Source organism: Pristiophorus japonicus, chromosome 6 (genome assembly GCF_044704955.1).
Source record: "Pristiophorus japonicus isolate sPriJap1 chromosome 6, sPriJap1.hap1, whole genome shotgun sequence".
NCBI lineage: Eukaryota > Metazoa > Chordata > Chondrichthyes > Pristiophoridae > Pristiophorus > Pristiophorus japonicus.
This window is the reverse complement of record NC_091982.1, coordinates 206,728,216-206,741,067: the sequence shown is the minus strand read 5'-3', so window position 1 is coordinate 206,741,067 and position 12,852 is coordinate 206,728,216. Positions and strand designations below refer to the sequence as shown.

The following is a 12,852-nucleotide window of genomic DNA, read 5'->3' as shown; positions in this document are numbered from 1 at the left end:
CAGATTGGCCATTGAATAAGGTGTTTGTGCCTATAGAGCCAACTTCAAAAGAAGTCAGTGCCTTCAGAATAGGAGAGAAGAAAAATAAATTACACTAAAATGTGTTCAAAGTTACCATCATATTCCCATACAGATTTTGTTCTATTTAACAGTAATGGCTTTCACGGTAGATTATACGAACCAGGCAAAACAAAGAATTGCAATAAAAGAATCAAAAGTTGACATACCGATGCTTTGACCGTCATCCCAGTAAAAACGACCTTTAGCAACTTGATTATCATCCAAGGCAACGATTAGACCCAGGAAGTTTTTTCGGCTGTAAAATAACTTTATTTAGTTCAATCTGTTTTTTTTTTAACATTTGCATTTACATATTCTTCAAGATCAACAACCAGCAAACAAATAAGTTTCTTAGAAAATGTGGTGATATATTTACAACAGACTTGAAAATGTTGGATTAAATATGTAAATACCAACAAGAACTCTAGCCAAACTTATATTCTCCTTTTATGGTCCTACGCTCATTCCCTTCCATCCCGCTCTTGCCTAATCTTCACATTTCAGGGCCTGAATTCACTCAAGCTCAAACAAATGGTATCTGTCAGTATTCCTTCAACTAATTTGATTCCTGCTCCTGCCTACCTGCACCTGTCAAGCAGTTTTTAATGTTTAAATATATAAGAGATAGTTTTCTGACTCTGTTCATCATAGGGGAACCTCGCTCATTGCAATCGCATGTTAGAAATGTTGTTGTTGCTCAAAATGCACTCTCATAGAATCATAGAATGGTTACAACATGGAAGAAGGCCATTTGGCCCGCCAAACCTGTGCCGGCTCTCTGCAAGAGCACATGACTTTCTGTTGGTGAGCCACCCCTTTCGAGAATGGAAAGTTGGAAAATTATCTCATGAAAGATATTTTCTATTGCATGTCCAGTTCTTTGTAAGAATCAGTTTAATTAAACTAGCCTGCAATATACACATTTACCTGTAATATGTAGTGTTCGCTGGCTCTTGCCAGGGAATAATATAACCTCCTCTGATATGAAGATTGATGTGATCGAGTGGTGCCGGCATAACAATCCACTCACGTCTTTCAGGGATGCTTTTGGCCTGTAGAAAACATGCATGGCTAATAAAGAGTGCTATTTGTCTGCTCGAGTTGCCAATTACAATTATCCTGAATACCATTATTATCAGTTCCTGCTGCTGATTTATTAAATGACTCAAATTACAAGGATGCAAGTTAGATCTTTTAATTTCTAAGTTATTCTCAAATATCTTTCCAGTTTTTTTGGTTGAATGACCGGCATAAAATAAGTCTTGCATCTGTAAAGTAAAAAATAGTCTTAATTTTACTAAACCAAATAAAATAATTAGCAACCAAATGTCAATCAAGAAATTTCCACCAACAGAGAGTCAGACAAAAGATGTGGGCTCGAGCCTGCTCTGCCATTTAGTACAATCATGGCTGACCCGGTCATGGACTCAGGTCCACTTCCCTGCCCGTTCCCCAGAACCTCTTATTCCGTTATCGGTTAAGACACTGTCTATCTCTGTCTTAAATTTATTCAATGAACAAGTTCCACAGCTCTCTGAGGCAGTGAATTTCACAGATTTACAAGCCTCTGCAAGAAGCAATTCCTCCTTTTAAATGAGCGGCCCCTTATTCTAAGATTATACCCCCTAGTTCTAATCTCCCCTATCAGTGGAAACATCCTTTCTGCATCCACCTTGTCAAGCCCCCTCATAACCTTATACGTTTCAATAAGATCACCTCTCATTCTTCTGAATTCCAATGAGTAGAGGCCCAACCTTCTCAACCTTTCCTCATAATTCAGCCCCCTCATCTCCGGAATCAACCTAGTGAACCTTCTCTGAACAGCCTCCAAAGCAAGTATATCCTTTCTTAAATATGGAAACTAAAACTGTTCACAGTATTCCAGGCATGGCCTCACCAATACCCTGTATAACTATGGCAAGACTTCCCAGCTTTTATACTCCATCCCCTTTGCAATAAAGGCCAAGATTCCATTGGCCTTCCTGATCATTTGCTGCACCTGCATACTAACCTTTCGTGTTTCATGCACAAGTACCACCATGTCCCGCTGTACTGCAGCACTTTGCAATCTTTCTTCATTTAAATAATTACTTGCTCTTTGATTTTTTTTCTGCCAAAGTGCATGACCTCACACTTTTCAACATTATACTCCATCTGCCAAATTTTTGCCCACTCACTTAGCCTGTCTATGTCCTTTTGCAGCTTTTTCTGTGTCCACCTCACACATTGCTTTTCCTCCCAGCTTTGTATCATCAGCAAACTTGGCTATGTTACACTCTGTCCCTTCATCCAAGTCGTTAATATAGATTGTAAATAGTTGGGGTCCCAGTAATGATCCCTGCGGCACCCCACTAGTTACTGGTTGCCAACCCGAGAATGAACCATTTATCCTGACTCTCTGTTTTCAGTTAGTTAGCCAATCCTCTATCCATGCTAATATATTACCCCCAACCCAATGAACTTTTATCTTCTGCAGTAACCTTTTATGTGGCAACTTGTCGAATGCCTTCTGGCTGTCCAAATACACCACATCCACTGGTTCCCCTTTATCCGCCCTGTTCATTACATCCTCAAAGAATTCCAGCAAATTTGTCAAACATGACTTCCCCTTCATAAATCCATACTGACTCTGCCTGACTGAATTATGCTTTTCCAAATGTCCTGCTACTGCTTCTTTAATAATGGACTCTAACATTTTCCCAACCACAGATGCAGGCTAATTGGTCTGTAGTTTCCTGCTTTTTGTCTGCCTCCTTTTTTAAATAGGGGCGTTATATTTGCAGTTTTCCAATCTGCTGGAACCTCCCCAGAATCCAGGGAATTTTGGTAAATTACAACCAATGCATCCACTATCACTGCCGCTACTTCTCTTAAGACCCTAGGATGCAAGCCATCAGGTCCAGGGGATTTATCCGCCTTTAGTCCCATTATCTTACTGAGTACCACCTCCTTAGTGATTGTGATTGTGGTAGGTTCTTCCCCCCCTATAGCCCCTTGACTGTTGGGATATTTTTAATTGTCCTCTCCCCTAAAGACTGATACAAAATATTTGTTCAGACTTTCTGCCATCTCTATGTTCCCCAGCAATAATTCCCCGGTTTCGTCCTCTAAGGGACCAACATTTACTTTAGCCACTCTTTTCCTTTTTATATACCTATAGAAACTCTTGCTATCTGTTTTTATATTTTGTGCTAGTTTACTTTCATTGTCTATCTTCCCTTTCTTAATCATTTTTTTAGTCATTCTATGCTGGCTTTTAAAAGCTTCCCAATCTTCTGTCCTCCCAATAAATTTGGCCACTTTGTATGCCTTTGTTTTTAATTGGCTACCATCATTTATTTCTTTAGTTAGCCATACCTACAGTCCAAACTGGGCTGATAGGGAATCAGCAGCCCATTTTACACCATGCACAGTTTTGTTTTCCATTGGCGGCCAGTTCGCTATCAGCCCATTTTGTGCCACTAATTTTACGCTGTTGATTTCATTACAGGTGTGAATGAGAGTATAACTGATGAGTAAGCAAGTGATAAAAACTTTGCAATGCTCTGTGTCCATTTGCTAAAATCACATCTGGAGAACGAAACAGTGCATGGGTTAGCACATCTGTGGGATTGAGCCCAGCACAGGATACTGGGATGAAATAAAATGAGTTTGAGCAGATTCAACCCTTTTTCTAACAGGCAAGAGTCCAAAGCATAAAACTGACCATAACATAAAAGTAACAGATGCAATTTAAGGCAAAGAAGTTGAGGTAGTACATTTAGAGAGGAAAAGCCAGGATTGGGAGTATACATTCAATGTAAAGATGCTGAAGGGTGTGGCGGAAAAGAAAGACCAAGGAGTTCAAAATCTAGTTCCCTGAAAGTTCGAGTGCAAGTAGATAAAGCAATAAAAATGGCAACAGCATACAGTACAAAAATAAAGATATAATGATAAATTTGTACAATGCAATGGCTAGGCCATACTTGGAGTTTGTGTGCAGTTTTAGGCACCCGATTATAGAAAGGACATTAAAGGCATAGAGAGCAATATAAGATATTGGTGAGGCCACACCTGGAATACTGTGTGCAGTTTTGGTTTCCATATTTACTTTGGAGGCAGTTCAGAGAAGGTTCACTACGTTGATTCCGGGGATGAGGGGGTTGACGTATGAGGAAAGGTTGAGTAAGTTGGGCCTCTGCTCATTGGAATTCAGAAGAAATGAGAGGTGATCTTATAGAAACATATAAGATTATGAGGGGGCTTGACAAGGTGGATTCAGAGAGGATGTTTCCACTGATGGGGGAGACTAGAACGAGAGTGCATGATCTTAAAATAAAGGGCCGCCCATTTAAAACAGAGATGAGGAGAAATTTCTTCTCTCAGAGGGTTGTAAATCTGAGAAATTTGCTGCCTCAGAGAGCTGTGGAGGCTGGGACATTGAATAAATTTAAGACAGAAATAGATAGTTTCTTAAATGATAAGGGGATAAGGGATTATGGGGAGTGGGTGGGGAAGTGGAGCTGAATCAATGATCAGATCATCCATGATCTTATTGAATGGCAGAGCAGGCTCGAGGGGCCGTATGTTCTACTCCTGTTCTTATTTCTTATGTTCTTATGTTCTTATGTTCAATGTAGTTCACCAAGATGATGCCAAGAATAGGAAGCTGTCGTTATGAGGAGAGATTTGATATACTGGAACTATTTCCACTGGAGCAGAAAAGACACGGAGAAGATTTAAAAGAGTTTTTTTTTAATAATTATTATGCATTTGTCTTGTGTAAGCAAATTCAGTAGCCATTTTGCTCGTAAGTCCCCATGAACAGCAGTAACCTGCTAATCTATTTATTGGTGCTATTAGTTGAGGGCAAAATAGTAACTAGATCAACAGAAGATGTCCATGCTTTTCTTTGATCAGTAACATGGGACTTTTAGAGGATAGTTTTCTGAGTACATTCTGGACAGAATCAATTAAATCAATGGACAGCAATCTGCCAGTGGTGAGGTTCCCTACTGTCGACACATACTCAATAATTTACTGCTCCAATGTCCACCTGAGTCACCAGAACAGACATAAGCCTCAGGTTAACACTTCATCTGACATTAAGACAACCCTCAGCACTCCAATACAGTGTCAATCTAAATGATGTGTTTTAATTCTGGAGTGGGTACTTTAGCCATTAACCTCATGTTTCAATGGAAAAATACTTCAAACTAAGCCATGTTGAAAGAATTGCTGGTGTATCATTAGAGTCTGGCCTATACCTTCAAAATAAATGGGAAGGAAAATTCAAATTTCCCTTTTGTCCCTTTCTATTTGTACAAGTGAAATAAATGTCATTTACTAAAATGAATAATGTAACTCTTTCAGTGAGGCCTACTGGGATTTATTGTAACTAATATTAACGATAACTTGTCTAGCATTCATGGAGTCTACCAAATGCTTCAATTAATATAAATTAGAAAGAAACAGTTATTCCAAGTCAGACTGAATGGTCAGCATTGTCTTTACGTACACAATTCCTACATTAACATCAGGATCTGATAAAAGTGAGACAAGAATGTTTGATTCTTTCAGACTTGATAGTAGCTTTCTCTGCAGCTCTCACCATTTTATCATCCACCCATGGCATCCCATGTAAAAAATCTAACTCAAGATCCAAAATATCATAACTCAAACTCCACAGGCAAACTGATGAGTTTTGACACTTTTATCAATCAACTAATATTATGCAACACACCCAGCATTATTTACAAAATGGTTTGTCACAGAATAATCAATGTATTTGCTTCTGAACATTGATGTTCCTTTCTGCCCATGCACAAATGAAGATAATAAAGGTAACTTATTTCAGGATTGAAAACAGTCAGATTGATTATCACTTTGTGAAAGCAGGCAAAGCCAATTCAAGGAGGGAAGCTTGATAACATCATTACCTGACAATTAGAAAATGGACAATTATGGTTACCTCGGCTCAGCAGGAAGAAATTACCTGTTATGATATCAACTTATAGACAATAGACTGGCAGAAGACCAGCATGTTTCTGTTTTTCACCAGTCCAGGATAGCTATTAACTATTCTTAACCTGGGAGGACTTGTTGTTAAAATGTTCCAGTCCACTTGAACAGATGTTTAAGTAAAATTAATATTTGGCAAAGCACAGCAATAAAATGTGACAGAATTTTATTTAATAGGAATTAATAGGAATTCTATTTTAAAAAATTGACAACATCAAAAGAAATCACTGGTTGTGGTATCTTTTAAACAAGAAGACTGTATGGGAGAATATGATGTATGTCGTGTGGAAACAATCCAGCCACATTTCAACAATTATTAGCCTCTCACAACACTGTATTACCTCCCAACGGATTGATTAAATCCCCAGTCTGATTATCATGGATCTTCAGTACTGTGACAGTAATGTTGCTACTTTGTCCTATGGTTTTAAATGACTGTACATTTTTGCGTAATTTGTATGTTGCACAATAAAGTATTTTGAGGTTTTATGGTCTAAACTTTTGAAAATTTCTCCTAATATATTATTTTACCTTTTCATATAGTATTAAGTCTGAGCATAGTTTGAAATAACTTACTGTAAACCAGTCATACCAGCGACAGTCAGGGACATATGCACGTACAGTGGTTATCCCCTGAAACAAAGAGTAAGTTTGTGAAAAATCACTAGCATTTATAATCAGTGGTCGTCAATAGGTAAGTGTGCAATAAAATAAATATGGATCCCTACCTCATCCAGTGCAGGAGTAATCATCATTGCTCCACCCCAAAGGAACTGTCGATCAATATCCCATGTTGTTTTATCTTCAAAAAACCTTTATAAGCAAACAAGGCAATATTTGAATGGCTGTAGAGCTAAGCAATTTTTAATCAGTGAACACTGGATCAATTTAATGTACATACTCATGAAGTAAAGGTCTTATTACTGTTCGGCCATCCTGATGAGCTTCATACATCAACGTGTAGAGAAATGGCAACAGTTTGTAACGTATTAAAAGAATATCCCTTGAGATAATTTGGAATGTCTCATTCCAGGCCACAGGATCTTGTCTCTGAAAAATAAAAATATGATCACTAAACCAGCAGGTGTTTAATTTAACTAAAGGTATGTTCATTCCTTGCTGACTTAAACATTTCCTAGCTGAAATTTGAAATGTTCTGCTGCCATAAGTCTTGTTTTCCTTCAAAATTATTTGAGGGGAAAAGAATCCTCCTAAGAACCCTGCATAGTTTCTTTGTGCGACCTTTGATTTTACAGATATATGATATGATGCATCTATTAAAAATACAATCAGATGATTCAGTTATAATGGAAACAGGCCGCTAAAAACGTGGGGATGAATTTCCATGGGGGTTCTCTTGCTTGCTTGCTGTAACCTCAATGGAACAGTCGTTAAAAACTTGGAAAAATGGCATAAATGGTCCCCGGACAAACTGTGTAAATACCTATTTATATAATTTTTCAATGGTTTCAGCAGCTCTTCAAACAAAGTTTAGCGGACAAGCAGGAAAACCCTGTGGAAATTCAGTCCCTTATTGGGCCCATATTAGGGATATTTGGCTATAACATAGAATATCTTATTTATCAGAAAGAAATAAAGAAATTGCATTTGTATAGCGACTCTCACATTCTCAGGACATCGCAAAATGCTTCAGAGCTAATGAGGTACTTTTGATGTGTAGTCACTGTTGTTATGCAGGAAAACCTGGCAGCCAACTTGTGCACAGCAGTGATATAAGTGATGCAGATAATCTGTTTCAGGTGGTGTTGGTTGAGGGATAAATGTTTGCCAGGACACTAGGGGAAACTCCCCTGATCTTCTTTGGCTACTTTGATTTCAAAATTCTCATCCTTGTTTACAAATCACTCCATGGCCTCGGCCCTCCCTATCTCTGTAATTTACTTCAGCCTCATAACCCGACGTGATGTCTGCGCTCCTCAAATTCGGCCCTCTTGAATATCCTTGATTATAACTGCTCAACCATCGGTGGCCCTAAGCTCTGGAACTCCCTCCCTAAACCTCTCCGTCTCTCTACCTCTCTTTCCTCCTTTAAGACACTCCTTAAAACCTATTTCTTTAAACAAGCTTTGGTCATCTGCTGTAATTTCTTCTCTTGTGACTCGGTGTCAAATTTATCTGTTTTATCTTATATCGCTCATGTGAAGCATCTTGAGACATTTTGCTATGTTAAAGGCGCTATATAAATAAAAGTTGTTGTTGTTGCTTAGTACCATCTGAACTTTTACATCCACGTGAGAGGGAAGACAGGGTCCCAGTTTAATGTCTCGTCCTAAAGATGGCATCTCTGAGGATGCAGCAGTCCTTCACTACAGTTCTTTTAATAATTTTATTTTGTTAACTTTCCCCCACTTCTCTCCTGAAGATGTAAACTCCTGCTAGGTTAACCACCACCCTCCAATACTTCATCCAAGGGTCCAACTCCCTCGGCAGGGCACTCAACACAGGGGCATCATAGCTGAGTGCAATACTGTTCCCATCCAGTGCAATTGGGAAGTGCACACATATGAACATTCCAATTGCTTCCCAAATCCTATTGGCTGAGATCAGCTAAGTCAGTCCAAAACAACCATAGGGGATCTTCTGATAAAGAATTTTCTGGTCTGCCTTGGAAATTGTTCATGGCCTCAATGTTTCTATTCTATTTCAACATATCTTGGCTTTCTCTCAGACTATTCTCTGATCAACCTGTCAGCAGATGGCCAGGATATATTGGTTAAAAAACAATGTGAACCACACTAAAATTAATGCTAATATTAAAAATAAGAAAATAATAATTTAACTCAAACTTTTACTGTGGTTTTCATCAATAGGCACTTGCTCTGTGATATTTTGGGGGATAAGTTTAAAATCCAGGATTTTAGAATGACACAATTTAAGCCATGTGATTTACTCAGGTTCATGGCCATTTGAATTCTTGCTGGATTCACTTATTAACAAAGTCAAATTCAATACATAATTACACTAAATTAATTTCAATTAAACAGAATGTGAAAGGAAATCACTTTAGCTCTAATGCAAGATTTGTCAACATATAAACTTTAGATATGAGCCTATATGTGTTTATCTGTGTAATTATTCTTATTCTTTCCAAGGTCTCCATAATGTAATTAATGAAACATGCATTCATCATTAATATTATTTTAATGACAAGGCAATCAGAGAGGCAGGTAAACAAATCTCTGCCTTGCTTCTTGGTGGCGGCGCTCGTCAAATTATTTGTGTTTTCTGTCACCGGTTGCCATGGATTTTAGAAATCCTGGAATATACTTGGTCTAAGCTAACATTCCATTTTTTCTAAGGTAGGAAAAAGGTGCTGTATCAATTGGTTTATGAAATATTATTACGGTTGACATGAAAACAAATTTCATCTTACTAATGATGCACATGTGCTCTTTATTTTACATAATTGATTGACTATTTGGGGTGAAAGATAATTAATAGATCTTAATACCCAACTAAAGAGGTAGCTCAAAATTGAATGTTTATCTAAGAATGCATTATGTAAGATGGTTGATAAGAAATGTTTTAAACTCGTTGGTGGTGATTTTAAGTTGTTGCGCCTTGAGACCGCCGATGAGACCGCCCCATTTTGAAAGGGGCTTATCGGTAGGCGCCCAAAGAGCCTGCTCATTTCACCCAGTAGATCACTTTTAAAGTGCAAATCGGGGTTCAAGGGCCCCAATTGCCATTTTAGGTTGGAACTGGTCAAAGTGTGCACACCACATAGACTCCGATAAGTTCCAGAGCGGATAAAGCTGACGAGGCCCAGCAAAGGTAAATTTTGAAATTACTTTAATGAAACAGAAGTGCTCGTCCGGGCCGCACAAAATGTTCCAGGCCACTGCAGCCTCAGGAAACCATTGGTCGGCAGACTCCACTGGTCTCCACACTCCAATAGACCGCACATGCCACCAGAAACCCCGCATTCCACCGGAACCCCTACACTCAAATGAAACCCTCCCCCCTAATCCACCGGAACCCCTCGCACTTTGCCGGAACCCCCACACTCAAATGGAACCTCCCCACACCTCCGGAAAGCCCTCCCCCCGCACTCCACTGGAATCCCCGCACACCACCAGAAATTCCCCACTCCACCAGAACTCCCGCACTTCATTGGAACCCCTAACTCCAATGGAACCCCCTAACTCCACCGGAACCCCCTAACTCCACCGGAACCCCCACACTCCACTGGAACCCCCACACTCCACTGGAACCCACTCACATACTGGAACCCCCTAACTCCATTGGATCCCCCCAACTCCACCGGAACCCCACACTCCACCAGAACCCCCACACTCCACCAGAACCCACTCACATCACCGGAACCCCGACACACCACCAGAACCGTCGTACTCCACCAGACACGACACTCCACCAGCCAGGTGCCAAAAAGTCAAAATAACCCCATTATTGTTCAAAAACAATAGTCCATTATTCCTTTAAAAAAAATTTAACTAATATCCTTAACTGTTTCGTAGAAGAAGGGCAGACTAATTTTAACAAGTATTTCTTCCTCGGGCTCAAATTGTCCTCCTTCTTCATGTTGTCACACATTTTGCTCACTACAATAGAAGCTGAATCACAGTCTAAAATCCCAAATTGGATATTCTATTGAAATTGTTAGTGTAGCATTCAGTGGTAACATTAATTCATGAAACATTTCATATTTTGTCAATCAGTTCTATCAATTCACCTTGCCATTAGGTGCCAGGCTAATTTCAAAAGAGGAAGGTAATTTTGGATCTCTAACTTTGAAGAAACTAAGTTATGAGGAAATTCAAAGATTAAAAACAATAGCTGACAGTACAACCTCGAAAGACAAGAGGCGTCAAAAGCTCTCTGAACTTTCTTCAGACTTCCTCGTTAGTTCTGTTTGAATAATTTGGTGGTCTGCAAAAGATACCCAATATAATACCCCTCTTTTTATTTCTTTGCTCAATCCACAGATCCTTGGATGATTTTAACTTTTATCATTGGGTGAAAAACAGATGATAGCAAATCAACCACCCATTTTACACTATTGAATAGTAGGGGAGGACTTGCATTGTAAATCTCCCGATTTTCTGATCCATTGACTTGAAAGGAAAAGAGAATTAGGAAAGGTGAAAAATGAGCTGCTGATTCGCTATCCCCCATTTCTCGCCAAATGATAAAAGTCAAAATTCCCCCATTATTTGTTTATCATTACTTATAATAAGAACAAAAGAACATAAGAACATAAGAAATCGGAACAGGAGTAGGCCATACGGCCCCTCGAGCCTGCTCCGCCATTCAATAAGATCATGGCTGATCTGATCGTGGACTCAGCTCCACTTCCCCGCCCGCTCCCCATAACCCCTTATCCCCTTAGCCTTTAAGAAACTGTCTAGTTCTGTCTTAAATTTATTCAATGTCCCAGCTTCCACAGCTCTCTGAGGCAGCGAATTCCACAGATTTACAACCCTCTGAGAGAAGAAATTTCTCCTCATCTCTGTTTTAAATGTGTGGCCTCTTATTCTAAGATCATGTGCTCAAGTTCTAGTCTCCCCCATCAATAGAAATATCTTCTCTGCATCCACCTTGTCAAGCCCCTCATAATCTTATATTTTTCGATAAGATCACCTGTCATTCTTCTGAATTTCAATGAGTAGAGGCTCAACCTACTCAACCTTTCCTCATAAGTCAATTCCCTCATCCTCGGAATCAACCTAATGAACCTTCACTGAACTGCCTCCAAAGCAAGTATATCCTTTCGTAAATATGGAAACCAAAACTGCAAGACTTCCCTGTTTTTATAATCCATCCCCTTTGCAATAAAGGCCAAGATTCCATTGGCCTTCCTGATCACTTGCTGTACCTGCATACTATCCTTTTGTGTTTCATGCACAAGTACCCCCAGGTCCCACTGTTCTGCAGCACTTTACAATCTTTCTCCATTTAAATAATAACTTGCTCTTTAATTTTTACTGCCAAAGTGCATGACCTCACACTTTCCGACATTATACTCCATCTGCCAAATTTTTGCCCATTCACTTAGCCTGTCTATGTCCTTTGCAGATTTTTTGTGTCCTCCTCACACATTGCTTTGCCTCCCATCTTTGTATCATCAGCTACATTACACTCAGTCCCTTCTTTCAAGTCATTAATATAGATTGTAAATAGTTGGGGTCCCAGCACTGATCCCTGTGGCACACCACTAGTTTCTGGTTGCCAACCAGAGAATGAACCATTTATCTCTACTCTCTGTTCTCTGTTAGTTAGCTAATCCTCTATCCATGCTAATATCCTAATGTTGATTAATTTCTTAATGCTATTTCCTCTTCTGTTTTCTCTCTCTCTACCTCTTCGAAAAGCATTTGGGTATATTTTCATCTGTACTATCTGGACATAAGATATGAAATTCCTCAACAGAGTACAAAGAGGAAGGTCAAGTGGGGAGCACAGCATGCTTGTAACACAGCATGTCCAATTTGAAAGGAAAATCAGGTGGGCTCTGTAATTGGTGTGTGATCCTCTCCACCCAATTTTCATCTCTACTCTCTCACCAGGTTATATTTTGCACTCAACCAGTAGAGACAAAGATCCACAATGTCATAACTCTAAATATTTATTTCTCAGTAAAGCCAAGTTTTAGTTAACTGCAATGACTGCTTTCATTTTATTTCTTATGCTACTTGCATTAGTTTCATCCCTTTTTTCTAGTTGCCTTTAATTACTGTCACTCCATCAGAACTTTTCTTCTTTTTCTCGTAGCTATATTTTTGTTTATCCTTCCTTTCCTCCCTCTAAGGT

The 12,852-nt window shown here is 39.2% G+C and overlaps 1 protein-coding gene across 1 annotated transcript in view; it reads right to left on the bottom strand.

Annotated features, from left to right (window-relative positions):
- Nucleotides 1-12,852, bottom strand: part of si (sucrase-isomaltase) — a 220,702-nt gene that overhangs the window by 14,384 nt on the left and 193,466 nt on the right. The window contains exons 41-45 of the mRNA XM_070882329.1: nt 6,962-7,110; nt 6,789-6,873; nt 6,637-6,693; nt 988-1,112; nt 228-316 (exon numbers count right to left, since the gene is read on the bottom strand). Of these exons, the coding sequence (XP_070738430.1) occupies nt 228-316; nt 988-1,112; nt 6,637-6,693; nt 6,789-6,873; nt 6,962-7,110 (505 nt within the window). The remainder of the gene's footprint in view (nt 1-227; nt 317-987; nt 1,113-6,636; nt 6,694-6,788; nt 6,874-6,961; nt 7,111-12,852) is intronic.